Source organism: Crotalus tigris, unplaced genomic scaffold, assembly GCF_016545835.1.
Source record: "Crotalus tigris isolate CLP2741 ecotype Arizona unplaced genomic scaffold, ASM1654583v1 scf7180000017545.3456711, whole genome shotgun sequence".
In the NCBI taxonomy this organism is placed as follows: Eukaryota; Metazoa; Chordata; class Lepidosauria; order Squamata; family Viperidae; genus Crotalus; species Crotalus tigris.
The window spans coordinates 2,609,624-2,636,916 of record NW_024096464.1 but is presented as its reverse complement, the minus strand read 5'-3'; the positions used below and the strand labels follow the sequence as shown (position 1 = coordinate 2,636,916).

General features: G+C 36.4%; 1 protein-coding gene across 3 annotated transcripts in view; it reads left to right on the top strand.

Moving 5' to 3' along the window:
* The window catches only part of PCNX1 (pecanex 1), a 97,141-nt gene extending 71,043 nt beyond the window's left edge, over window positions 1-26,098 (top strand). Inside the window, exons 22-37 of one of the 3 annotated variants that reach the window (XR_005555605.1) lie at window positions 3,286-3,463; window positions 4,449-4,557; window positions 4,775-4,904; window positions 5,761-5,819; window positions 7,370-7,585; window positions 8,052-8,305; window positions 9,061-9,291; window positions 9,731-9,831; window positions 11,254-11,404; window positions 13,997-14,227; window positions 15,200-15,474; window positions 16,089-16,294; window positions 19,106-19,545; window positions 21,110-21,250; window positions 21,703-21,927; window positions 22,044-26,098. Coding sequence is in view for 2 of the 3 variants with exons in the window: in XM_039334213.1 (XP_039190147.1) it covers window positions 3,286-3,463; window positions 4,449-4,557; window positions 4,775-4,904; window positions 5,761-5,819; window positions 7,370-7,585; window positions 8,052-8,305; window positions 9,061-9,291; window positions 9,731-9,831; window positions 11,254-11,404; window positions 13,997-14,227; window positions 15,200-15,474; window positions 16,089-16,294; window positions 19,106-19,545; window positions 21,110-21,250; window positions 21,703-21,843 (2,863 nt within the window). In the remaining variant the exon portion in view is untranslated. Of the gene's footprint in view, window positions 1-3,285; window positions 3,464-4,448; window positions 4,558-4,774; window positions 4,905-5,760; window positions 5,820-7,369; window positions 7,586-8,051; window positions 8,306-9,060; window positions 9,292-9,730; window positions 9,832-11,253; window positions 11,405-13,996; window positions 14,228-15,199; window positions 15,475-16,088; window positions 16,295-19,105; window positions 19,546-21,109; window positions 21,251-21,702; window positions 21,938-22,043 lie in introns of those variants that run through there. The other 2 variants (XM_039334213.1, XM_039334222.1) reach the window with 2 other exon arrangements.
* Window positions 26,099-27,293: the final 1,195 nt, after the last annotated feature.

Genomic DNA, 27,293 nt, shown 5'->3' with positions numbered 1-27,293 from the left:
CTGTAGAATAAGAAGGTCTCATTCAAGCCACTGAGTTCAAACCGCTGCTCAGTACAGACATAATCATAATAAAGTTGGAAGGGACCTTGGAGGTCATCTAGTCCAACCCCCTGCTTAGGTAGAAAACCCTATACCACTTCAGACAAATGGCTGTCCAGACTCTTAAAAACTTCCAGTGCTGGAGCATTCACAACTTCTGGAGGCAGGTTGTTCCCCTGATTAATTGTTCTAACTGTCAGGAAGTTTCTCCTTAGTTCTAGGTTGCTTCTCTCCTTGATTAGTTTCCATCCATTGCTTCTTATTCTGCCCTCAGGAGCTTTGGAGAATAGCTTGACTCCCTCTTCTTTGTGGCAGCCCGTGAGATATTGGAACACTGCTATCATATCACCCCTAGTCCTTCTCTTCATTAAACTAGACATACCCAATTCCAGCAACCGTTCCTTATATGTTTTAGCCTCCAGTTCCCAGTCATCTTTGTTGCTCTTCTCTGTACTTTTTCTAGAGTCTCACCATCTTCTTTACATTGTGGTGACCAAAACTGGATGCAGTATTCCAAGTGTGGCCTTACCAAGGCATTGTAAAGTGGTATTAATATTTCACATGATCTTGATTCTATCCCTCTGTTAATGCAGCCTAGCACTGTATTGGCTTTTTTGGCAGCTGCAGCACACTGCTGGCTCATATTTAAGTGATTGTCCACTAGGACTTCGAGATCCTTCTCACAATTACTACTATTGAGCAAGGAACCACCTATACTATACCTGTGCATTTGTTTTTTCTTGCCTAGATGTAGAACCTTACTTTTTTCACCACTGAATTTCATTTTGTTAGATAGCGCCCAATGTTCAAGTCTGTCAAGATCCTTCTGTGTCTTAAGCCTATCTTCTGGAGTGTTGGCTATTCCTGCCAGCTTGGTGTCGTCTGCAAATTTGATAAGTTCCCCATCTATCCCCTCATCCAAATCATTGATGAAGATGTTGAAGAGCACTGGGTCCAGAACAGAGCCCTGGGGCACCCCACTACACACTTCCCTCCATGTAGATGCAATTCCATTGAGAACCACATGCTGAGTACGGCTGGTCAGCCAGTTACGAATCCATCTGGTGGTGATGCTCTCTAACCCGTATTTTTCTATCTTATCAAGTAGTAGGTTATGGTCTACTTTATCAAATGCCTTACTGAAGTCCAAGTACATTATATCCACAGCATTCCTCTCGTCTACTAATTTTGTCACTTGGTCAAAGAATGCAATAAAATTTGTCTGGCATGATCTGTTTTTGACAAACCCATGTTGGCTTTTGGTAATGACTTTGTTTGCCTCCAGGTGTTTTGCTGATTCGTTCCTTGATTATCTTTTACAGAATCTTCCCAGGTATTGAGGTCAGGCTGATAGGTCTGTAGTTTCCTGGATCCATTTTTTCCCCCTTTTTTGAAGATGGGAACTACATCTGCTCTTTTCCAGTCCTCTGGTAGTTCCCCAGTACTCCAGGATCTTTGAAAGATATAGTTTTCATGGTTCTAAGATCACATCTGCCAGTTCCTTCAGAATCTTGGGGTGAAATCCATCTGGTTCTGGTGATTTGAACTCATCTAGGGTGGACAGGTGCTCATTTACCATTTTCTTGCCTAGCTTAACTTGTGTTTCTAATCTGTTTTTTACAGTATTGTTTTTGATAGGTTGGACTGTTTTTTCCCTTTGTGTAAAGGTGGATGCAAAAAACGAGTTAAATAGTTGTGCTGTCTCCCTGTTGCTTGTCACTTTCTTGCCACTTTCTCCCACTAATGGACCAATCATTTCCTTCACTTTTTTCTTGTTTTTTACATGTTGAAAGAAGGGGTTTTTTTGTTATTTTTGACTTTTGTCGCAAGCTTTAGTTCATTTTGAGCCTTAGCTTTCCTCACTTCATCTTTGCAGGCTCGGGCTATTTGCTGATATTCTGCCTTAGTTATGTGCCCCTCTTTCCACTTTTTATACTTGTCCTTTTTGTCTTTCAATTATTAAAGTTCCAAACATTAAAATAAAAGTTAATGGCAGATAGCTCTTCTAGAGAAAGGGAGCCTACAATTTCCCTTGGTAATATTTTTCCACCATGAAAGTTATTTTAGTGTTAGGAAGGAAAGTTTGAATCTGTCATTAACTTTTTCTTGCCTAAATCTCTATAAACTGCCACACAAACTCTCCACCAGTCCTATCTCAGATTTAAGTTATTTGATTCATGAAGTCCTCCTTTCCAACACCGTGTGTCTTGAGATTCCAAACCTTTAGTTTCTTTGCTTTCTGAAATCTACCATATTATTGGGATATATCAGATATTAATATTTGCATGAATGAATGGTACTTTTTATTTTGTCCAAGACAGTGGAATATCATAAAATTCATATAAAAAGACTCAGAACCCTATCCATTAGCCCATCTATCTGTTGGCAAGATGACTCTCCAAATCCATTACAGAACGGGGCCAAATGTGGTATGAAAGGAGAACTTGGGCTGGATCTAGCCTAGAGATACCTCCATAGATAATCCTTTGGTCTAATCCAGCAGAGCTTTTCACATGATGACAGGATCTTGAGGCCCTTTACCACTTTTTAACCTAATCTACTTTATTAACTGAATATTGGTACATAATGGAAAAAGGGGAGGTTCCTATACATCGTTTTAAGAAAGAAAAAATTATAAGTAGGTGGAAGTAAAATTTATGACTCCAATTGAATGAGTTGGTATGAAGGCTGAATGAACATACTACTTGTCCAAGAAACAAAGTGATCTGACTGTTGCACTGTAATATCTTTCATCTGTATTTATTAGTTTAGCATGTATGTATGTATTAATTTCTACTTTTAAAAACACATGCAATTTAGATATTTCTTTAGGTAAGATTAAGACTTTATAACCCCTAGATGTATGGGTATCCACTGAGGGGCAAGTGACAAAATTGAAGTTGCAGTGCAAATTCTGCCTGTTAATAGATTTGCCTATATTATTGCAAAGCAAAGAGAAAAGGATGGAGCTGGTGTTAGATACACATTTTGTCATCTTAGTGTCATCACCACAAGCTACAAATGCCTCTAGGATATAGCCATATGCTGAGAATCCAAACAAGGTCTTGCGAGTAAGGAAATCTAATAAACAAGAATTTTAGAAAATAAGTTCATTGGGAATAATCAACAGACTAATCAAGTAGAGGGGAGTGAGGCAAGAAGAAATTAATGGAAGTTTCTAAAGGGAGAACTAAAGGAATTTTTTGGCTTCAGGTTTCATCTGAAATTGTATTTTTCTCATTGCAGACTTGGTGCTTTAATGATTACTATAGCTGGTATGAAGTTGCTGCGCTCATCTTTTAGCAATCCAACCTACCAGTATGTCACTATCATTTTTACAGTGCTTTTCTTTACGTTTGATTACAATCGATTCTCTGAGACCATGCTGCTAGATTTGTTCTTCATGTCCATACTCTTCAACAAGGTAAAGTCAAATATAGCATCCCCATTCTATTCCATATTAATACAAACAACTGGCAGAAACTGGCTTAGTGTAAACATCTCAACATCTGCCAGAACAAAGGGAGAAAAGGATTTTTGTGTAGCTGAGCTGTCATCTTGATCATGAACTTTTATAAAGCTCAAGCAGACTTTTTTTAACACAGATCTAGTTCATATATATTGAACTGTTATTTATTTAGCTATGGTTCACTGAATAAACTAAGTCACGTAAGCACAACCGGTATTCTTCTTCAGGTATTATTTTATTGTTTCCTGTGCGTGGTTTAGTGTGATGTAGGTTTCTGTAAATGAGTTAATAAGTAAATAGATAAAAAGGAATTGTTATGGTACCAAGTATGAAGGTAAGCTGTCCCATGTGCATTTTGGTCAATGTTGGCAAATCTCAGAAAGCTAAGTAAAATTGTACATATTAGATATGCAAAGTAAAATTGGATAATTGGACAAAGTTGGATTGGAGATTTAACAGGATATCTTAGGGTGGTATACAAAAACTGAATTTGTGAAAAAAACATCCCAGAGGAAGCCAACATAAATTATCAAGAAAATGGTTTGTTGCCAAGAAAAATACATGGGCATGTCCATGTAGTTGCCAGAAGTGTCAATTGACTCTCCTTTTAAATTTTTCTAGTTCTACAATGTAAAATAAATCTTGCAGTGCCATGTTATTTTCCCCTCAATTTTAAAAGGGAATCAAGAAAAATTCCACTTCATTTTTGTTCCTGACAATGGTCTTTAATCGGTTTAATAGGGCATGCTTTCACACGAACATGGGATGCGGTGGGTAGGTTTCTGTGGCTCTCTCAAATCGAGTTCCCTTAAGCTTTAATGGAGACATTATTCTGCATGTGCTTCAAGAGGATAAAATCCATGCATATGATTATGCTTCTGTATTGCTACTTCTGCTGGTGCTTATATTTCTAAATATTTTTTTCTGATTTCTTTTGTAGCTTTGGGAACTTTTTTACAAACTGAGGTTTGTGTACACTTATATTGCTCCTTGGCAAATCACATGGGGATCTGCTTTCCATGCTTTCGCCCAACCATTTGCTGTGCCTCGTATCCTTTTGAAATTCAAACTTATTTTAATTTGATCTCCTGAATTCTAAATCTAGTAGAGAAAATATACAGTAAGTGATTACAAAAAGCAAAGACGAATTTACATGCTCAGCGTTATAAGAAAAATCAATAGGGGACAAATATCCAGTTTCATTCTATCCTGCTAATAAGATATTTTGATCATAATTATGGCATCCTTAACTTTATTGTCTGGTAGATTCTGCAATGCTGTTTGTCCAGGCAATCGTGTCTGCCTTTTTCTCTACCCCATTGAACCCTTTTTTGGGAAGTGCAATATTTATCACTTCATATGTCAGACCTGTCAAGTTCTGGGAGAGAGATTACAAGTAGGTGTTACTGAAATCATCCAAGGCTTTCATGTATAGTATATTTGTAATGCATTGAAAAATGTTTCTTCATGAAGTTGTTGGATTGGTTCACTCTAGAATTTAAAATAATCTTTTTAATCTCAAAGGGACAAAAATGTTTCTTTTCTTGATACTATTCTGAACAGAAAACTTTTTAATAAAAAAATGAAACTACAGAACTTCTAATATTTAACAAATACTTTTTAAAGGAGTGGAAAAGATTTGAGTTTTACAGTGCAGGAGAATAAGGCATCTGCTTTTTTTCTGCCAGAGTTCTCATTTCGTCAAAATGAATTGATATGTCTTTCTAGCAAGACTTGCCAGAATTTAAAGAACTATTCGCTGTGTTTCTCCTGCTTTTTAGTAATGTTTTGATTTCTTTATTGTGTTGTCCTCCTAAAATGTCAGTTGTAAACTTTAACTTTCTGGTTGCCATAAAATTCATGAAAGTATCATTCAGAACTTTGAAAAACAGACAGGATCTGTTTTCACACCCAGAAAACATCTGGCTCAGCTTTTCTTATCAGAAAGAAGGAAAACAAATGACTGGAACTAGCACTGTTGAAAGCTGTGTTTTCAGTGCTGTAAGAGAATTGGTGTAAGCAGGGAATCAAATATTTTGGAGAGTCACCAATTAGGAAAAGCCTTTATGGTATACTAGCCTCTATATACATTTCTCCCTTATTTATTTTAAGATAAGGCATGTAAAAATGAGCCTCTGTCTGGAAGGTGGAATGGTAGGAAAAGAGATAAAGTAAGTACCCTGTGGAACTTCATTACAAGGCATTTCAGGAATACAAGCAACTCTACTCTTTTATCTTTTTTTTTTTTTCAGCACAAAACGAGTGGACCACTCAAACACAAGATTGGCTTCTCAGCTTGACAGAAACCCAGGTAATATCGATGGAAGTAGGCAGGTGGAACTGTTGAATGAATTGTGCAATGGCTCAATTTAGTCCATACCCTTTTTTTTGGTGGAAACCAAAATTAACCTGATGAAAGATGACATTTTGCATCTTTTTAGGGGTGGGGAAGAACTCTTTCTAATAGATAAGTATATTGTGTATGTGTAACAGTATATACATATTTTTATAACAAACATTAGCATTCTTTCTTTGAGAAATGTATTATGGAGGATAAATCTATGAAATCTTTTATTTTTTAGATACTGTTAGTAATTTACTTGAAATTCATTTACAGTAAATACAGTTCATTTGTAGATACTGCATTCCTTAATCATTCAAATATCTTCTTTGTTTTATTGATTTTATCTATAATCTTATCTATAGATAAGACTATATCTATAGTCTTCTTAGATGATGTGATATCTGTTACAGGTAGTCCTCGACTTACAACAGTTGATTGAGTGACCATTCAAAATTACAATGGCACTGAAAAAAGATGACATGACCGTTTTTTACTCTTACGACCGTTGCAGCCTCCCCACAGTCATGTGAACAAAATTTGGATGCTTGACAACTGACTCATATTTATGACAATCGCAGGGTCATGTGGTCATCTTTGGCAACCTTCTGATAAGCAAAGTCAATGGAGAAGCCAGATTCACTTAACAACCATGTTACTAATTTAACAACTGCAATGGTTGACTTAACAACTGTGGCAAGAGAGGTCGTAAAATGGCAAAATTCACTTAACAGCTGTCTCATTTAACAACAGCAATTTGGGGCTCAATTGTGATCATAAGTCAAGGACTACCTGTAATCAACTAATAGATTAAAATCTTTTTCTCCAATTAAACAACCACACTTTTCTAAACTACAACTTCAAAGTTACAACTAATGTTTCCTCTTTATCATCTGAATAAATCTAGAATCTTTCTTTTATGTTTTTTTCCTGTTTTTTTCTGAAAAAAATAAAACAAAATTCCACTGCTGTCCTTATGACTATTCCTCTTGGCACATTGCCACAATCCCTATTTAAGCTACCAGATATATTCTAGCAACTTGTCTTCTTGCCTAGATTCTCCTTTTCAAAAAGAGTATATCCAAATATGAGAGAGCTATCTATAAAAAATAATTAATCTTAAGCAGGGGCAAAGATTAATCCTGTATACTAAGTGCTAAAGAGTGCAAATCTTTTATTTCTACTTTGGCTATCTCTCTATAATACTATTGTAGAAAAAATAGAGAGGAAAGAGATGTGAATACTATCTTGAGTTCCTGGAGATGATTCAACACCTGATCTCTCTGACTTTTGGGATGCCCCAGCTGAGAAATTTACCTTGATGTCAAGAGAACTACATATGTTAATGTTTCCACAGTGGAAATAATATGGCTAAAAGGCAGAGGTTGAGTCAGCTAAAAGCTCTTAAAGTGATCATCAATCCCAGTCTGTTGTAATATCTTGGGGTGATTTTTCAGTAGAATTGTAAAAATAAATTTATGTTTTTAGTGCATACTGTATTATTTTTCTCCTGTATATAGGTTCTGATGACAATAACTTGAATTCAATCTTCTATGAACATTTAACTCGCTCCCTTCAGCATAGCCTGTGTGGAGACTTGCTCTTGGGCCGATGGGGAAACTACAGTACTGGAGATTGCTTTATTCTTGCTTCCGACTACCTCAATGCACTTGTACACCTTATAGAGATTGGCAACGGCTTAGTCACCTTCCAACTGAGAGGGCTTGAATTCAGAGGTAAAATCTATGTGAATGCACTTTTCATTAACCTTCCTGTACTACTTTCAGACATTGTAACATTGAATTTAGTCCATTCGATTAATAAATATTTTAGATTGAGATGCTCTGAGTCTGGGTAAAATTGACGGAGCTGAACAAAGTTCATTTTATAACCTCAGATCACTTAATCTTTACTTTCCTCAAATATTTCAACAAAAATTCTGTTACGTTTTCTTTCATTAATGAATTCTATTTTAGTCATTTCTGACACCTTTCCAATGGTATAAGCACCGTATTTTTTTAAAAAAAAAATCTACGACATCTCTAATTAAATGAACATGAACTCATGAAGGTCCTTAATTACTTATCTCAATATTACTCATCCGTTTTATACCAGACAGCAAATGCAAATAACTACTTCCAAATTATCGGAACTGGTGTGGTTAATGCTCCTATTTTTAAGAATTACTTTTTTTCGTTTCAGGAACTTATTGTCAGCAACGAGAAGTAGAAGCTATTACTGAAGGGGTTGAAGAAGATGAAGGGTTTTGTTGCTGCGAACCTGGTCATATCCCTCATGTGTTGTCCTTTAATGCTGCCTTTGGCCAGCGTTGGCTGGCTTGGGAAGTTCTAGTCACAAAGTATGTCTTGGAGGGTTACAGCATCACTGACAACAGTGCTGCTTCCATGCTTCAGGTCTTTGATCTAAGGAAAATACTCACCACATACTATGTCAAGGTACATCTCTAACTCAAGAATGTAGAATTGCTTTCCTCTTTACAAATGAGTACTAAGCTGTTTTGTCCAAGCTATTAATATCTGTGCTATCGCTATACAGGTGGTCCTTAACTTACAACAGTTTATTTAGTGACCATTCAAAGTTACAATGGCACTGAAAAAAAGTGAATTATGGCCATTTTTCACACTTACGACCATTGCAACCTCACATGATCCGAATTCAGATGCCTGGAAACCAACTCATATTTATGACAGTTGCAGTGTCCTGAGGTCATGTGATCACCTTTTGCAACCATCTGCCAAGCAAAACTCAATTGCGGTTGTAAGTCAAGGGTTACCTGTATTCCAATATTCTAATTATTTTCAGAATGCGCCTATAGAAAAAATCATAATGGCTTGAAATGTACTGGTGAGCAAAGTTGCTTTGGGGTTGAATATGTGAGAAGTCTGAACTTCAAATATAAATCTCCATCCTCCCACCCAGAGAAATTAAAAATAATAAACACTGTGCAAACTTTTCTTCTAAATGGTTTCACGTTTATTCCTGTAAACCAACAGAAAAATAATACATCTGGGTGTTTTCTTTTCTTACATTTCTATTCCTTTCCTTGGCTACTGTGGTTTGAACCCAGTTGGGTTCAACAACTACAAAGGATGTGTTTAATCCTTCTTTGTATGTTTGGTAAAAATACTTAAAGGTTACAATTAGATATATATATATATATTCTAATACCTTTGTTTTTTTTATCTTGTAGGGTATCATTTATTATGTAATATCCTCTCCCAAGCTAGAGGAATGGTTATCAAATGAAACAATGCAGGAAGGACTGCAGCAATATGCAGACCAAAATTATGTAGATGTAGACCCTACATTTAATCCTAATATTGATGAGGATTATGATCATCGCCTAGCAGGGATTTCAAGAGAGAGTTTTTGTATAATTTATCTCAACTGGGTAGAATATTGCTGCTCTCAGAGAGAAAAAGTAAGTACTTTTGAATGCTTAAGGAATTCTATGAAGATATGGTATCTTATCTCTCAAAGAGCATCTAAATCCTGAAAATCCTGTGGAGATGTCAGGAATGTACAACACTGAAAGTTGAACTTCTTAGCCGAGTCCCACTTATGTATTTGTTTAAAGTATTTATATTACCTCTAAATAGAATTTACTGCTACCAAGAACCTATTCAGTAATACTGTATTCCATTTGCTGATGATGGAACTTTATAAAGGCTTGCAGCCACTTTTATTAAAGTGAAAGTCTGTGTCCCATTTTGGGTATTACTCTCTATGTTCTTTTTCTTAAGAAAGGAGAAAACAATCATGAAAAATTACAGTTTGAGTAATACGATGGAACATACCATACAAACATCTTATATGCTTTACCTAATGTTTTCAATTTTTGTTTTTGTTTTTACTCAAAGCCACTCAATGCAGATAAGGATTCTTCTCTGGTTACCCTTTGCTACGGGCTGTCTGTTCTTGGTCGGAGAGCTCTGGGAACTGCTTCACATCATATGGCTAGGTACTCTTCTTTATTATTCTAGAATAGGTCCCCTAGAATATGGCTATACCTTTTTCTATTCCCACTCTTAATTTGACTTACCAGATTTGAGTAGCTGATTTCACTCTCGAAATTTTAGTGACAAATTCTGGCAGGATGCTTAACAGGAGAGGAAACTTATCCTGCTGCAGTTTTCCTCCATAAACATTTAGTATTTAGAACTCTTATGTCTCTCATCTAGATGATTGTAAGAAAATATTTTCAGTAAAAAAAAAAGTTGCAACTCCTTTATGCAGGATGACTGTTTGTTAGGCCCATAGCATTCTCTAAACTTGCTTTTCTCCATCCAAATATTTTATGGCCAGCCTAGCTAACCTTATCAGTGCATGGAGAAATTTGCTGCCTGCTTTAATTAGTGTATTTGTTTCTTCTTTGGTTGTTGATTTAGTGATGGTTCCTGTTCTGGCATTGGTTAATAAGTGCAGAATGATGACAGATGTACTTAGATCTGTTTGCCCCTTTCTTTGATTTTTGGTTGCTTCCTTTTTGGAATGGCTCATAGCTAGACCTTATCTCAGTATGTCTGTTAATGGCTAATTTCTCAGAGTGATAGAACTTTAAAGCAGTGTTTCTCAATCTGGCAGCTTGAAAGTATGTGGACTTCAACTAACAGAATTCTGGAAGCTGAAGTACATAAATCTTCAAGCTGTGAAGGTTGAAAAACACCGCTGTAAAGAATATACTTGCATTTTTAGATCTTTTGTTTCTATTATAGTCATTGACCAGCACTGAGTTGGTATTTGAGACAAGCTCAATTTATAAACATCGAGAAGAAGAAAAGGGAACTTGGAGAATGCCAAGAACCCAATAGTTCAACTCTGGGCTACGTATATTCTCCACTAGAATTCTCAGTCTGTTGTAAAATGAATATAGAAATTTAACACACATGATGAATGAATGATGATGGGGAACATCAGAAATCTTTCCTTTAACTTCAAGAACAAAATAAGTATAAAATTGATTTTGATGGAATTGAAAGACTCTGAGACACAGAAATAATTTGTCAGCAAATAGGCCAGATGCTTATTCAGTAAATAACTGCTAAGTACAAGGTAAAGGAAGTTTCCAGATAAAACTACTGCTGTTCTCATTAATCCAAAGAATTTATGCCACTTTTCTATCAAGTAATTTGAGGATGATTAGTTTTCCTTTAGTGTTTCAGCCATTGCTTGAATACATAGCCAGAACAGATGAGGAATTGAAGAATGGTTGTCAGGTTTTTTTTTAAACGCTCCTGATTTATATTTGTTTATGATGGCAATTTAAATTTGCTCTGGCAGTCCACAGTGTTTATAAAGAAATGAAAGTCTTACTTTCTTCAACTAATTTTAGAATACTGAATGCTTGCTTTAATGTTTGGGGTTTCTCTCCCAAACCAAACAGTAATCTGGAATCTTTCCTGTATGGGCTCCATGCCTTGTTTAAAGGAGACTTTCGTATATCATCAATGCGAGATGAATGGATTTTTGCAGACATGGAATTACTGAGGAAAGTGGTGGTCCCTGGGATACGGATGTCACTAAAACTGCACCAGGTATAAAGAATGCTTGCACACACGTACATCAGCTGAAAGTGACACAGATTATTATAACTCAAACTCTGTGGGTAAGAGATTTGTAGCAAACCTTGGTAAAAATTTGATTCAAGAGCAAATGGAGCTTTTGAAAAAGGAGTCACTTTTAATAACGTATGAGGAAAAATTTTAATTGAGAAATGAATGCCAAAACTAATTTATTTATTTATTTGTTTTCTGTTGCCACCTATCTCAAGCAAGTGTCTCTGGTTATATAATCTGGTAAATTTGATAAATTTACTAGTCAGTCACTGAGATGGGTGGCTTTAGAAGTAGAGAGAGAGAGAGAGAGAGAGAGAGAGAGAAGGAAGGAAGGAAGGAAGGAAGGAAGGAAGGAAGGAAGGAAGGAAGGAAGGAAGGAAGGAAGGAAGGAAGGAAAGATTGGTTCATACCAATGTATTTGTATACATAATTGAAACGTATTAAAATAATGTTGTCCCAGTAGATTGAAAAATACATGGATATTGACTGGCGATACCATTCTTTGTCAGTTTATTTAGGATAATTTATCAGGAAAGGAAAACATTATCAGGAAAGGGAAACTCTCAAGAAGTAAATTGGCTTTGAATTTTTTTCAGTTACCTGTTTAAACAGGATTTATTTTCACAACTAGCTTCATAATTAAAGATATATAAGTTATGTGAATTTGCTTTACTGTCCATATTAGCAGGATGAGCAGTTCAATCTAGAGTGAATAGATGGTTTGAATAGATATTTTAACAGATCTGTTTGGTTTTTTTTTTTTTAAACAGCTTCTATTTTTTTCTTGCAAGGCTACCTCATGTAAGAAAGAACATGTTACTTGGAGTGAGCAAATTTGGGGGAAATGGTTGGAATAAAATGGAGAAGGGAAGAATTGAGCATCTAGCAATTGAAGGGAACAGACTATACCTTTCAATGTCACTGACTGCAAAATTCCCTGGTATTGTTTTATCAATTTTTCCCTGGTCTCCAGTGTTTGGCTATTTTCTCATTTTTTTTTAATACCAAACTTTCAGAAGCATATATTCATTTTCATATGCATTTCTTAAAAACAAGTGCAATTTTCACATCTTTTTGACAAGAGAAAAACTATGTTTGTTCATTGCATTTGTTATTGCCATGGTGCCAGATCTCACAAATCCACCCCTGGAAAAAAATTTATGGCTGAGTTGTTTTACATCTCAGCTTAAAACCTAGACTGTGATCTATGAATGCTTATACAGTAGTAAATTTGTTAGTTTTTAGGGAAACAGACCGTACTTCATTGTTTAGATCTTTTTTTTTAAGTTGATAATTAGATGTAACCTTAAATAATTGAGTTTGGCCAAATATAAACTTTGACTGTATAATTTTAATATAGACTAAAACAGTGTTCCTCAACCTTGGCAGCTTGGAAGATGTGTGGACTTCAGGTCCCAGAATTTCCCAGCCAAACTTGCTATTCTGGGAGTTGAAGTCCACACATTCTCAAGTGCCAAGGTTGAGCAACTCTGGACTAGAATATAATCATTTCTCTTTTCACAATAAAGGCTCATATTGAAGAGCCAATGTATGAAGAATAGGTTAAGGAGACCAGGTTAATTTGGAGTAGGGATTTTGGTTTCAGTATCGACCTGCATATTTGGCAAGAACTGTGGGAAAGGAATTGGAAACTCACCTTATAAGGAAAATCCTTACAAGATGTTTATAGATGGCATTTCCCACCTGTAAGGCTAGCTAAAATGGGTTCAAACATCTCACCCCTATGCTGGAAATGTAAAACAGCAATAGGTTCATATTACCATATGTGGTGGGAATGCCCAAAGACTCATGAGTATTGGACAGGACACAAAACTGGTTGAGGGATATATTAACACTGGATTTGGAGTTAAAACCTGAACTCTTCTTGTTGGGAATAACGACAGAAAAGTACGACAATCTACCTGCTGCTACACTCCTGACTGCAGCTAGGCTTGCTTTAGCGCAAAAATGGAAGAGCAAGGAAATTCCCACAGAGGAAGAGTTAATACATAAAATGTTAGCATGTGCGGAAATGGACAGGCTCACAATGATATTAAAAGACAAATGTGGATCAGTTTATTATGAAACCTGGGATAAATTTTACCACTGGAGGAATTTGAAGAGGACGGTTGGGATTAAAGATGAATGTTAAGATAGAAATATATGTTATTTTAGAACAAGTATTGTATATAAAACTTAGATGTATATGTAGAGATGAAGAATTGATTGTAAAAAGTGGAATAATCTGATAAGAATGTATATACTGGAATGTCACATTAAATCAGTGCTTCTCAACCTGTGGGTCGGGACCCCATTTGGGGTCAAATGACCATTTCACGGGGGTCACCAAACCATGCTGTCCGCCATTTTTTCCCTTTTCCCTAGCTGTCCTACTCCCTCTTATTGGTGACCACACCCACTTGGGGGTCACCACAACATGGGGAACTGTATTATGGGGTCACGGCATTAGGAAGGTTGAGAATCACTGCATTAAATCCAATGTTTGTTTGTTTTTAACTGTATTATAAATAAAATTTGGAAAAAAAAGAGTGCTTTTGCTCTTCTGTTTAGGATCATTTCACCTCTCCCGATGAATACGATGATCCTGCTGTTCTCTATGAAGCTATCACAACGCACGAACAAAACCTGGTTATAGCTCATGAAGGGGACCCTGCTTGGCGAAGTGCTGTACTTTCCAATTCTCCCTCCCTACTTGCCCTTCGTCACGTGATGGATGACGGCACCAATGAATACAAGATCATCATGCTGAACAAGCGTTATCTAATCTTTAGAGTCATTAAAGTAAGATACTTTTAATGGGGTGGATGAGACACACCTATTCTAGGATGAGATGTAATAAGTGGGGAGGATAGGCATTTATTAGTTTATGGTATGAAATTGGTGTTTTGATTTTTGATTCCTTTTTTAAATGCTGTGATTTTGTTAAGCAATTCTTTGATGTTAAATTGTTTTAGGTTTTTAAATATTTTGATTAAGGAAACCTGCAGGACTTGCAGACTAGGCAAAGAAAAAAAACAGTTATATTTTATATTTAATTCCATAATTGGGAGAAGTGTAGCACAGGCACCTCTATCTTGCTAGTCTTACTTCCAACAGCAAACTGATAACAGTTATCTATTTCTTGTATATAAACAAATTTTAAATTTTGTTTACGCCAACACTTGCTTGGAAGTAGAATAAATAATTATATAATAAATGCATGAATGCTTTCCATAAAGTTAAACACAGAGTCTGCATGTTTCTGAAGTAATTAAATGAATTTTAATTATTTTTCTAAAAGGTAAAACTTTAATGTATAATTTTAAAATTGTTGAAATCTTGAGAGTATTTATGATTAAGATGGAAGTGTGTGTGTGTGTGTGTGTGTGTGTGCACGCGCATGCACACCTATATCCTGTTTTCAGTATGCATTTAAAAAGCGTCTATGAAGATTCTCAATTGGACTTTCTTGGGTTTTTTTTCCTTTGAAAATGTTTCACTTCACATCCAAGATGCCTCTTCAGTTCCCCACTGAAGAAGCTTCTGAGATGAGAAATGAAATGTTTTCAAAAGAAAAAAAACAAAAAACAAGAAAAGCACTTTTGGGACCTTTAAAAGATGATTGTAATTTTAGACTACTTTTGTACTAGTAGATTTATTTGGTAAAATCAGTGAATATTTCATGTCATAAGATTCATGTAGTTATAGCTGTCTTGATTTGCATTTTGCCACACTATTTTTCTTACATATCTTCCCCTTTCTGTGTTTTTGCAGGTAAATAAGGAATGTGTCCGTGGCCTTTGGGCTGGGCAGCAGCAGGAGTTGGTCTTCTTGCGCAATCGAAACCCAGAAAGAGGGAGCATCCAAAATGCAAAACAAGCTTTGAGGAACATGATTAACTCATCTTGTGATCAGCCTATTGGATACCCAATTTATGTCTCACCTCTGACAACTTCATATTCTGATAGTCATGAACAGCTAAGAGAGATTCTTGGTGGTGCCATCAGTCTGGGAAACATCAAGAACTTCGTAGTATCTACATGGCACAGGTGAGTAAAAAAAGTCTCCAGAGTACAGTTGCTCATTTTAGTATATTTAATTAGAATGGTACATTATATAGTTTTTTGTTTTATCACTTTTCCTTTTACGATGCAAATCCAGAGTAAGATTCCTGTCAAAACAAGGATATTGCTTTTATTAGAAATTTCAGTACATTGTCAACAGTCACTTTAATCTCAGTTGCATTATTTACCTCCTGCAAACATTAACTATGGATAAAATTTGCTTTCTGTGAAACTCTGTTCCAAACACAGAATGCTCCCTTAATAAACCCAATTTTCTCTGGAATTCACAGTTCCAGGATGATTTTTAAGTTTCTGAACGTAAATTAAGTAATACAGTCTTATCTGTTTTGTTTCTCCCTACAACAACACTCAATATAGCTGAGAAAACTAGTGTTGTGTTAAATAACTTTTGGACAGGGCCCGCTTGTTCAGCTTTACCTATCTCAAGAAATTGTTATGAGATGCCATCATGAATTTCTGGAAGAAAATGTATGATAAATAAACATGAAAAATATAGGTCAAGATATCTTTGGAAGATTTTGATGTTTACTTTCTTAGTCTGCTTGCTATTGTTTTTTTATTATTCTTATTATGTTCAGGTTAAGAAAAGGCTGTGGTGCTGGTTGCAACAGTGGAGGAAACATTGAAGACTCGGATGCTGGAGGTGGTGCTTCCTGCACAAGTAATAGTGTAACTGCCAATGATTCTCAGAGCAGTGTATCTCAAAGTGGTGGGAATGCAACTGTTGGACAGGGATCTGGAGTAGGATTGCATCCTCCTGTCACATCTCATCCAGTCACCCTAGGTAAAACTGAACTAGTGTCTGAGAGTGTATATATTCAAATACCTCACTGCCAGATTGGGATAATTAGACTTTGAAACATTGTTGTTTTAACTTCTGTCTTCCCATCAACAGTGTCTGTTAAGCATGTTTGGAATCCACAGGTCCCATACCATCCATTCACCTTGCGGCTTTGGTGATTCTGTAGAGGATAATAAGAAAGATACAGTGTACTTTTTCCCGTGAAGATCAGCACACATATAAAAGACATAAGTCATCCTCCAAAATCTCAGTATCATGAAGCTGCATGCATTTCTCAAGTGGAAAATTCTGAGACCAATTCTAAAATAGCAGTTATTTTGGTAGAAATAACTGGTTTGGACTCTAGCCTTGAGGCACACTCAGCCTGCCTTGGTTATCTGGGAAGAGTTTGACCCTGTGGGTCTTGATGACAGGACAAGGGTTCTTGGAATTCTTATTTCAGTCATCTGTATGTTGACCCATATTCTTCCTGGTTAGCCCAGGCTTCCTTGAATTGTGACATATGGCCATGGCACTAGCAAATTCCTCATTGAGTGAGGGAGTGGTTTTACCACTGCTTAAAGAGGCAGTGGTCTCACCACTGCTCAGGAAGCCATCGCTGGATTCAACCTTTTAGGATAACATTGATTCCGTCTCCAATCTTTTCTTTCTAAAAAAGGCTATTGAGAATGTGGTTGTACAGCAGCTTTAGAGAGTTCTGAAGGAAACAGATTATCTTGACTCTTTTCAGCTGAGTTTCAGACCAGGCATGAGACTAAAAGAACACTGATTGCATTTGTGGATTACCTCCGTGGGAGAGGGATAGGGGTGCTATGACCATCCTGCTCTTCTTGATCTCCTTGATCTTAGTGTCCTTCAATACCACTGATCATGGTACACTTCTAAACCAGCTCTGAAGAGTGGGAGGTACAGTTGCAATGATTTTCCTCTTTTCTTCAGGGCCAGTTCTGGTTAGTGTTGATGGGGAGAGAGGGAAGAGAGAGATCTAGCTCATGACCCCTTCTTTCCTCAAGGCTAACTGATTTTCCCATTCCTATTTCTCATCTATATGAAGCAGCTGGGCAAGCTCATCTAATGGTAGGGGTGATACTCAGCCACTCAGAGTCACCTTGAGCCTGCTTACTCCAGGACTCAATAGGTTGATAAAAACACCAAATCCAGTCTAAACATTTGGCTGGCTGTGTGACAGACCAACAACAACAACAATAATAAAAAAGATTGTATGCTGCTGTTATCCAGCTTTGTACTTGCACTATACTTTGTTCAGTGTTATGGTATCTGAATGGAGAGACTGGGCTTCAGCTCAACCCTGGCAAGACTGAGTGACTGTGGTTTTAGGGTCTGCCAGATCCAGGAGTTTTCCATCTTTGGTTACGCTGCCCCAAACAGATCTAGTGCACAATTTGGGAAGTTCTTCTTGACTCCAAAGAGCAAGTGATAGCCATGTGTAGGAGGATTTTTTTGTTTTGTAAAGCAGTTGTACATCTTCCTGCAACAGGAGGCTCATGGTCACTCCTGCCTTGGTCATCTAATGAGTAGATTACTTTTATGTATTGTCATGGCGATGTGCTATATGACTATCCAGAAGCTGCAGCTGGTCTAGAATGCAGTGATGCAGGCAGAAATGGGCATACCTTAGTAGGCCCATATTACACCTTAGTTCCATAAGCTCCACTGTTTTCCAGTGTGCCTCCAGATGGAATTCAAAGTGTTGGCTCTCATCTATAAAACTTCAATTGAATGTAGCCAGATTATTTGCCAGAATGTCTTTCTCCAATTGTTTCTACCTGTGTGACAGGAGAGGCATGCTCCTATCCTTTTAACTAAAAAAATGACACAGGACTTGGGAAACACATCTTTTCTGTCATAGCACCTGCCCTCTGGAAAACCATATTCCCCAAAACTAGATTGGCTCCAACCTTACTAGCTTTCCATAAGGCCAGCGCTATAAAGTGCTAAAACTGGAATGTGCTCCAAGTTTGGGAGTTGAGAGGTTAGATGACCTTTTGAGTAGTTTCTGTTTCTGTCGGGTCCATTCTTGGTAGTCGTTGTTGGTTTTTCACTTCACCTTTGCTGATCAACAATATGGTCAACTGGTCATATTTTCCATATGGGCCATGTAAATCCACTTAATGATTAATTAATTACCACATTTGCATTTCATTACCCAGTGAAAGATCTGAATTAACTTTGCACATTATGTCAAGATCATCTTAAATAGTTTCTTGGAGTTATTTTCACTATATGGGAAGTTCTTTGTAGAAACCACACCACACAAATCAAATAGTTGTATTTATGCCTTATCCCTCCTCAGATGATAATACCAAAAACTAAAATGTCCAAAACAAATAAACAGCTGGTTACATTTCGAAAACAGTCATACAGAGCAATAGTCAATCAATCAATCAGAATAGATTGGAGGTCGTTTAGTCCAACCCCTTGCTGAAGCAGGGGACCTTATACCAGGGGTCTCCAACCTTGGCAACTTTAGGATTTGTGGACTTCAACTCCCATGGCTGGCTGAGGAAATCTGGGAATTGCAGTCCACAAGTTGTAAAGTTGCCAAGGTTGGAGATCCCTGCGGCCTATACCATTTCAGACGAGTGGCTGTTCAGTCTCTTCTTAAAAAACTAGAGTGATGAAACAGTTAATAGGCATTGCTGCTTCTAGAAGGAATTGATCCAGAATCTAATTTGAATTTTAAACAGCATCCAAACTTTTTCAATTTTCCATTCAAATTTACATCCTTGGAATAGACAAACTATAGCCTGTGCTCATATACTTTATTTTTAGGCACCAGCCAAAGTGCTCATTCTGTGCAGTCAAGCCTTATCAGACATTCCCCTGCTCGTGCCTCAGTTGCCAGCCAGTCAACTTACTGCTACAGCAGTCGTCATTCATCCCTCCGAACATCCACCACGGGCTTTGTGCCTTGCCGACGGTCTTCCACCAGCCAGCTTTCCCTTCGCAATCTTCCCTCATCCATACAGTCCCGTCTGTCCATGGTGAACCAAATGGAACCCGCTAACCAGACTGGCATTGCCAACATGCAGCATGGCCTCCCTTCTTCAAGCAGTTCCAGTCAGAGCATCCCAGCCTGCAAACAGCATGCCCTTGTTGGCTTTTTAGGGACTGACGGAACGACGAATGCCACCGATTCACAGGCAGGCACAAATGTGAGCCCTGTGAGCCAGGCACAAACCAAAAGGGATGATGTTGTTTACAGAATTCAGGTAAATGAAATGTAGGAACTGATATGGTTTATATCCCTTTACTACCTAATGACTATTTTTATGGCTGGACAGTTATGTGTTTATTTTTTTAATCTTCCCTATGCTTCTGGAATGCAACCCTGTGGAATGAAACACTAATTCTTAATATACAGAATTCGCTGAAGACTTCAGATGTAACACTGAAGTCTCTAGGGCTGGTATCCTCTAGGGCAGGGCTTTTCAACCTTTTCACCCATTGTGCCACTTTTAGGATATGGCAACATCCGAGTACCACCAGTCGCCTAGGAAGGTGTCAAAAACTTGATGACCAAAAAAAAGGAAGAAAGTGATAAAGTACAGGTAGTCCTCGACTTACAACAGTTCGCTTAGTGACTGTTTGAAGTTACAATAGCACTGAAAAAAGTGCCCCCCAAGGCACAGCCGAGCAAGACACCTGCCTGCGGTGCTCTTCCTCCTGTCCGAGGTTTTCATTGTTGTGAGCATTTCTGTTGAGGATTGGCAGTGGGGGTGGGGTGGGGGGGTGTTTGGTTTTTATCCTCCCCCCCCCCGTCTGCTGGGTGGCTGCAGCAGGTTTTGGTCACTTCACGTGACCCTGGGACATTGTGATTGTCATAAATATGAATCAGTTGCCAGGCATCTGAATGTAAATCACAAGATCCTGGAGATGCTGCAACATTCCAGCTGATTGGTGCTTTTTCAGGGCTCAGCAGAAGCACTAGGATCAGTGCCAAGCTCCAGCTGGAGCCTGGCGCTGATCCTGGTGCTTCCACTGAGCCCTGACAGCCCCGAAGAAGCACTGATCCTGGCGCTTCCGCTGAGCCCTGACAGCCCTGCAGCTCCAGCCATCTCTCGCTCAAGCTTGTGCGATGCTGCCACCGGTTCAGCTCATTCCCCTCCCCCCTACCACTTTTCTAGGATGGCCGCATACCACCTGCCAGGTGCCAATGTACCACAGGTGGTACCCATTCCACTGGTTGAAAAGCCCTGCTCTAGGGCTGTGCTGTGCTTTGGCTACACTTCGAAAATGGTGCTTCATGGTATACATTCACCAAAGAATAGAGAATGAATAAGGCAAAGATATGATCAGGGAATAAAGATCTTTGTATCACAGGAAAATATGGTGCAAGTTAAGTATTAAAGCTGTTTCAACAATTTCTGTAAAGTTACAATAATACTATTAGGTGGGGAATTAAGCAGTGATTTGTTTCATTGAGTCTCCACGTTTCAGTGTTTTTACATTAAATAGGTTTGCTTGTCTAATGTTGCTTTGAGGTCCAAGCTTGATGACCCAAGTTTGGAACCTGAGAAAAGCATTAATGGGAAACAACAAATTATATCATATTTCCTTTGTGTTCTACTCAAACTAGTTGTAGGAGTGTGAAGTTTGTTGAAATATATCTCCTTTCTTATTTTGCTGTCTATGGTTTTCTGTGTTTGGAATCCAGTTATACTTGGAGGGATATGCAAAACATTTCAAGTTGAAAAAGTTTTGACCTGTTTCAAAATGGGGCATTTCAAACTCAGTTCTTGCATAGCACTAATTTTAAGCTGCTTCTTTTTTTAGATAATAGATCCTAGCCAGATTTTGGAAGGGATCAACTTATCCAAAAGAAAAGAATTGCAATGGCCAGATGAAATGATAAGACTAAGAGCTGGAAGAAACAGCTGGAAAGACTGGAATCCTCAGGAAGGCATGGAAGGCCATGTGAGTTTCATTCCTCAGTTGCCTTTGTTATTGGCATGCTCAGAGATTATACTGATTGTACGTAAATTCAAAAAGTGGAGCAATAAGAAAAAAACTAATTCTATAAATTCTAAATTATAACAATAGACGGGAATATGCATCATATCTCTTTGCATTATGTGTTCTGGAAATCTTAACTTTTAAAAAAAAAAACTTTCTAGAAGGTATTTTCTTCTGTGAAATATAGGAATATTTCTATTATTATTTTATTCTCAATATTGTAGCAGAGAAGATTCTTACCAATAACTTTCAAAAGTAGAATCAGAATAGTTTCTGTGCTGGAGCAACAATATAGATAAGTAAGATCTGAAAGCCTAATCTTGATCCTCACGTAGTCTGTATATATTACTTCAGAATGATAAAGTTCTAGTATTACAGCTGAATATATTTTCTTTGCTTGCTATCCCTGCTAGGTGATTCACCGTTGGGTGCCTTGCAGCAGAGATCCAGGGCATAGGTCCCATATAGACAAAACCATCTTGCTCGTCCAAATTGAAGACAAATATGTTGCAGTGATTGAAACTGGAGTCCTGGAACTTGGGGCTGAAGTGTGACCTTCTTGGACAATTAAAATCTAGTCCATCTCCACAATGTTTAGAAATGAAGTAAGGAGTCTCAGAAGAATACTCTAACACAGTGTTTCTCAACCTTGACAATTTTAAGGCATGTGGACTTCAACTCCCAGAATTCCACAGCCAGCATTGCTGGCTGTGGAATCTGGGAGTTGAAGTCCACATGCCTTAAAATTGTCAAGGTTGAGAAACACTGCTCTAACAGCTTAAGTAACAGGAAGAGGCTTGAAAATGAAATTAAGGGTAGGATGTCAGTCTCCAAAACAATTAAGGGGAAGCTTTTGATCTTTTTCAAGTTAGCTACTGAAGAAAATATTGTGCATGAAGGGTAAACAGGATGTATCTTTTGCTTTATACATTATTTTATCCATTGCAATGCTTTAAAACAATCCCACATTTTCCAAGTTTCAAAACAGGAGCATCTCGTTTTTCTAATTGTCTTGCCAAAAATATTTTGTCTCATTAATGTAGATTCAATTCATTTTTTAAAGCAGCTGAAAACTGTATAAATGTTGAGGTCAGTGTGAAGCTGAATAGAATGTTTCATCAACTGCAAGTGTAACCAGATTTCAAACTTCTTATTTCTTCTAAGTGGAAAAAAAAGATGATTGAGAAAACTGCACTATTTTTTTTTATGGCAATGCACTACAAAAATCTGAGATTGCTCAGAACATTTATTGATATAAATATATATATATAAAAGAAAATACCGTTATTTAAATTGCCTTTGGGATTAACCACCTTCTCCTCCATATGGTAGGAAGTATCATTGGTTCATTTTTGGCTTAAAATTGCCCAGCAACTTATTTATTCTGTCCTATTTAAAATATATGATGGATTACCAGTAATTATAGAAGAAAACTACAGGGAAGCCTACTCGTGGTGAAACCAATTAATAGTGTATTTTTTTTTACGATGGGCTCAATCATACAATTGTGCATATTTTTTCTCTATTTTTGTTATTTTTGTTATTTTCCAATATGGAGTCAACAAAAATATATGACTGGGCTCCTTTGGAAAACTGGATGAGATACATTGTTTTAAATAAGGTTGTGACTTTATCTCTGTTTTCGGACTTACTCCTTTATTAAGCAAAATAGTTTACTTTTTTAAAAAACGAAAAGACAAAAATCAGAAGGCATGTTGTATCGTATTATCTGTATCATTTTGCGTTTTAGTTCCTTTTAGTTGCTATTATGTTCTGTGACTTGAATTTATTTTCAGTAATTATATATTCTATAATAATTGTACTTTGCATATAACTGTGAAACTGATTTATGTTGCATATCATCGATTTTTACTGATTGGAATTTTTAGTGTGTGTTGTCAGGGAAACAAGTTACTCCAACAGCAACAGAGTAAGGGGACAAAATTGCAATTTTTTTATCTTGCTGTTTCTATGACTTGCTCACAATGTTAATGGAAAGTTTTATGTGCAGTAGTTATTTCCTTCATGTGATCTGAAAGCCTGGGCTCAGTGGGAAACAGAACAATTTGCAGTTGTAGCTTTTAGAAGCAGCCATCTTTTATTTTTTAACTATTCCTGTGTTGGGTTTACAAGCAAGAAATTGCAGTGAAACATAACCATTGTACATTTAATGAACATAGCCAAATGATGTCACAACATGAACAATCCGATACCATAAAAAACAGCCTTTGCAGCTTGCTAAGAATATACTATAGCAGTAAAATGCAAATGCTATTCTTACTGTATTATAATCTTGACCAGGTCACATATTTGCAAAGCTGTTCACTGCTGCAGATAATTGTTTTTAGCATCTGAAAACCACAAAATTTGTGTGTGGGGGGAGCAGCATTAATAATAAAATATAGAAAAAAAGCTTCAAAAAGATGTTGCTGTTCTGGTAAAATATACATCACCTGCTAATGTCTGAATGCCCCCAATTTAAACCCTGATGCTATCATATTTTCATCATTTTATGAACAAGAGAAAAACCATTTTCTGAGTTTTGTCAGCCATCTTTCTTCATAATTTAACTGACAAATATTCATTTATCTTTTTGATTTTCCTAAAAATAGAAAGAAACGCAATCTACCTTTCAAAAAGATTAATCAGTCATTTTGAATATATTAAATCCATTGATAAAGAGAGTGCTTTGGAAGGTTAACTGGAATGAGGCAATAAAAACTGTAATGTGGAAAAATGGATTTTTCTGATAAGATTTTTCTTTCCTATTTTTAATTATTAATAGGAACAAAAAATGGCACTCTGACAGGATACTCCACACTACTGATTATATAGGTTTATTGAAAGATTATAATTTCAAGACTTTTGATATGATTATATGTAGATACATTTAGACTGTGATAAATTTAGTTTAAATAACTGAAAACAAATTACTTGATTAGCACAATCTCAATCACATCTTTGTTAGATATAAATCTCATATAATTAGTATTCATGAGAATATATATTTAGTTTTATTTCCAAGTTTTTAAGATGTTCATTTCCCAATAATTTGGTGGAATATCCTTTATTTGGATTAACTATTTAGTATTTATGAAAAAAAATTCTTTGCTTGTTGCGGTACATGAGCTTGAAAGCCAAATTAATAGTTTTGCAGTTTTTCATATGTGGACTTAGTGGCTTTCTTCATTAATTTCTCCAACTAGTTATGACAAGCATTCTGAAAACTTTACATTTTTTTTGCAGTTGATACTAAGTCTTGTAGAAAACTAGTAATCCTCTAAATTAATTTCTAGATTAAGCTATAATATTTATGTAGAAAAAGTTTATGAAAGTCAATTTGCCTACTATCGTTTATAAATATATGCATAATAAACTGATAATCCAACTAGGCACTAATTTAATGTAAAATCACAGACATATACTTAGCTTCCCAGTTAATGTTTTGGGAAATTAAAGAAGAAATTTCTTTTACCTCGTGAAGTGCGTTAATTTTCATAAAGAACAAAATCTTATTATTGCTTAATATTGAGGTAATGTTCTGTAGATGTTCTTGTAACCTAGGAAATAGATATGGAGGGAAGGAAAATGTTTTTGAAAAATTATATCTTTTACAAGGTGTTTTTTTATTATTTGTTGCTTTTTCTACCCATGCTTGCTGCTGTTGGAGAATGACTAGTTGCATAGCTGCAATGTTGTGTGAAAATATTGAATAAATGGTACAGAGTGTTATGGAAGAGGCCTTTGAAAACTTAGATTTGGGGGTAAATTTTACCCAAGCTGACATTGAAATGCCTTCTTAACAGATGAGATAAAGCAATGATGCCAGCCAGCCCTTCAGTTCTATACATTTTAAGTGGTAATAACTCTGCCAATGGACTAGTGCATTTGAAAGAGCTTTTCAAAGACTATCTAAATATTTCTTATGTGCTGTAGCTTCAGCCACCTTGGTTTTATATACTTAATTTTATTAAGAGAGATTTTTCTTACCTATTATATAGGTTCTACTTGTCTGGTCCTACTTGGTGATTGGTAACCTGATGCCATTAGCCCTGCAATGCTAGACAGTATAAGAATTATAGCAGTATTTAATGTGTGCCTTAGTAAAATGGTGATGAGTACATAAGACCTTGGTGGGAGCTAATGCCCATATCTAGTTTTCCCAAAATTTTTTAAAAGATGGCTGCTCTAAAAGGCTGCACCGTTCATCAGCAAATATATTTGAAAATACCATTTAGATATTTATACTAACTTTACACATGACCCAAATGGATGACAAAAGTCACAAAGGTTAAAAGTCAAACGTTACTTCTTTATGAACTCAGCCAGATAATGAACTGCTTATTATTACCTTAAATAATGGGAGGGTGAAGATAAAATGAGTTGGAAAATGGAATATGTGCTTTGCATTTACCAGCATATGGAGAACTTGCCAGGGATAGGGTTATGTGTACTTTGTATGTGTCAGTGAGAGTATGAGCGTGTGGGTGTGTGTATGTTGTTTGAAACAGCCTGTAAATATTGTCGCTGTTTAAAACTGGGAAAAGTTGACAGGATTTGTTTGTAACATGTTGCTTTGAAAAGACAGTATTGACAGTGAAGAAACAACAAAATTTAAAAAAAATCTTCTTGTCCCTTGTTTTATTTTCATGTTCGGTTTTTTATATTGGAGACTTTTAAACAACTATGTATAAATGTTATATGTTTCACTATTCTTTTTCCCTTGAAAAACAATGGTGAAAAATGTTCTGGTTAATATACCTTCTCTTCTGTTCTTTAAATAGAAATGACTTTATGTATTCTTCCATTGCCAAGCTCCAAAACTGTCATTTATTGAAAGGTTTTGCATTTTTATAGAAGTGCATTTTATTGTACTCATGCTATATTTTAGCTCCTGTTATTATCATTATTCTCATTACATTCATGATAAATTTCAGAAGGGCATATCCCTTTCTTTCTAACCCCTCTCGCCCCCCCCCAAATGAGATTAGTCTTATATAAGATTGTAGTAATATTCAGTAACACTTAATACACACACTGCCTGAGGTAAGATCACCTGACCAATATTATTCAGTCTGTAAAAAGAGACCCTCTGATAGTAACCTTTTCTAGTAGCAGGTATATTGGAGGTGCTCTTGGGATTTTTCTGTATGCAACACTTTGAATTATGACTGAAACCACGAGGAGTACATGGATTTGAGAAACATGTCAGAAGAAATAAAGTGAGGCAATCCTACTTAAGTATAAAAAATATACTGACTTTGAATACAGGAAAATTCAAAATCAACCATTCAAAACTCGGAGAGACAGATTTCCTAGTTTGCTTTTTATCATTGCTTTTGTCTATAAGAATTTTTGCAAATTCATACAAAATATAAAACCAGATAAACCAAGGAATAATGATTGCTTATGGCCATGTAATAATTCTCTGATTAAATTAAGAATTGATGCAGAGACTTCACAGTTTCTCATTCTTATCTGATAGATTATTCTTCCACATTAAATGGTCTCCAGAGATTTTGATCACAACTCAAGGTGATTTAAGGAGCTGGTGCTGGTAAATAAAATTTCAGGAAGGAATGTTGGATGTAAGAAAGGAAAGACAAGACATTTTAGAAATTGTATTGTCGGAACAGTGAAAGATGTGAATAATTCTGAAAGGGAAATGAGCTAATGAAAGATAGGAGAGAGAAGTTTGTGCTAAATAAAGGCCAGTATTTTAATAGAGGAACTTATGTCATTTGACAATACAGTACACTTTGGAGCACAATAAAGAGAGAAGAATTACATTGTGTGAGAAGTAAAAAAGGAAGTTAGAATGATCAGGATAGAATAGGAAATGGTAGGAGTGAAGACAACAGTGTCAAAAAAGGGTATAAACAGAGAGTTGAGTGTTATGCATAATACATGTATATAAATGGGGTGGGTGGGTGAAAATGAGCCAAGACATGTAAATAATTTGCCATAAGAAATGTCAAAACTATAATTTCACATCCACATGATT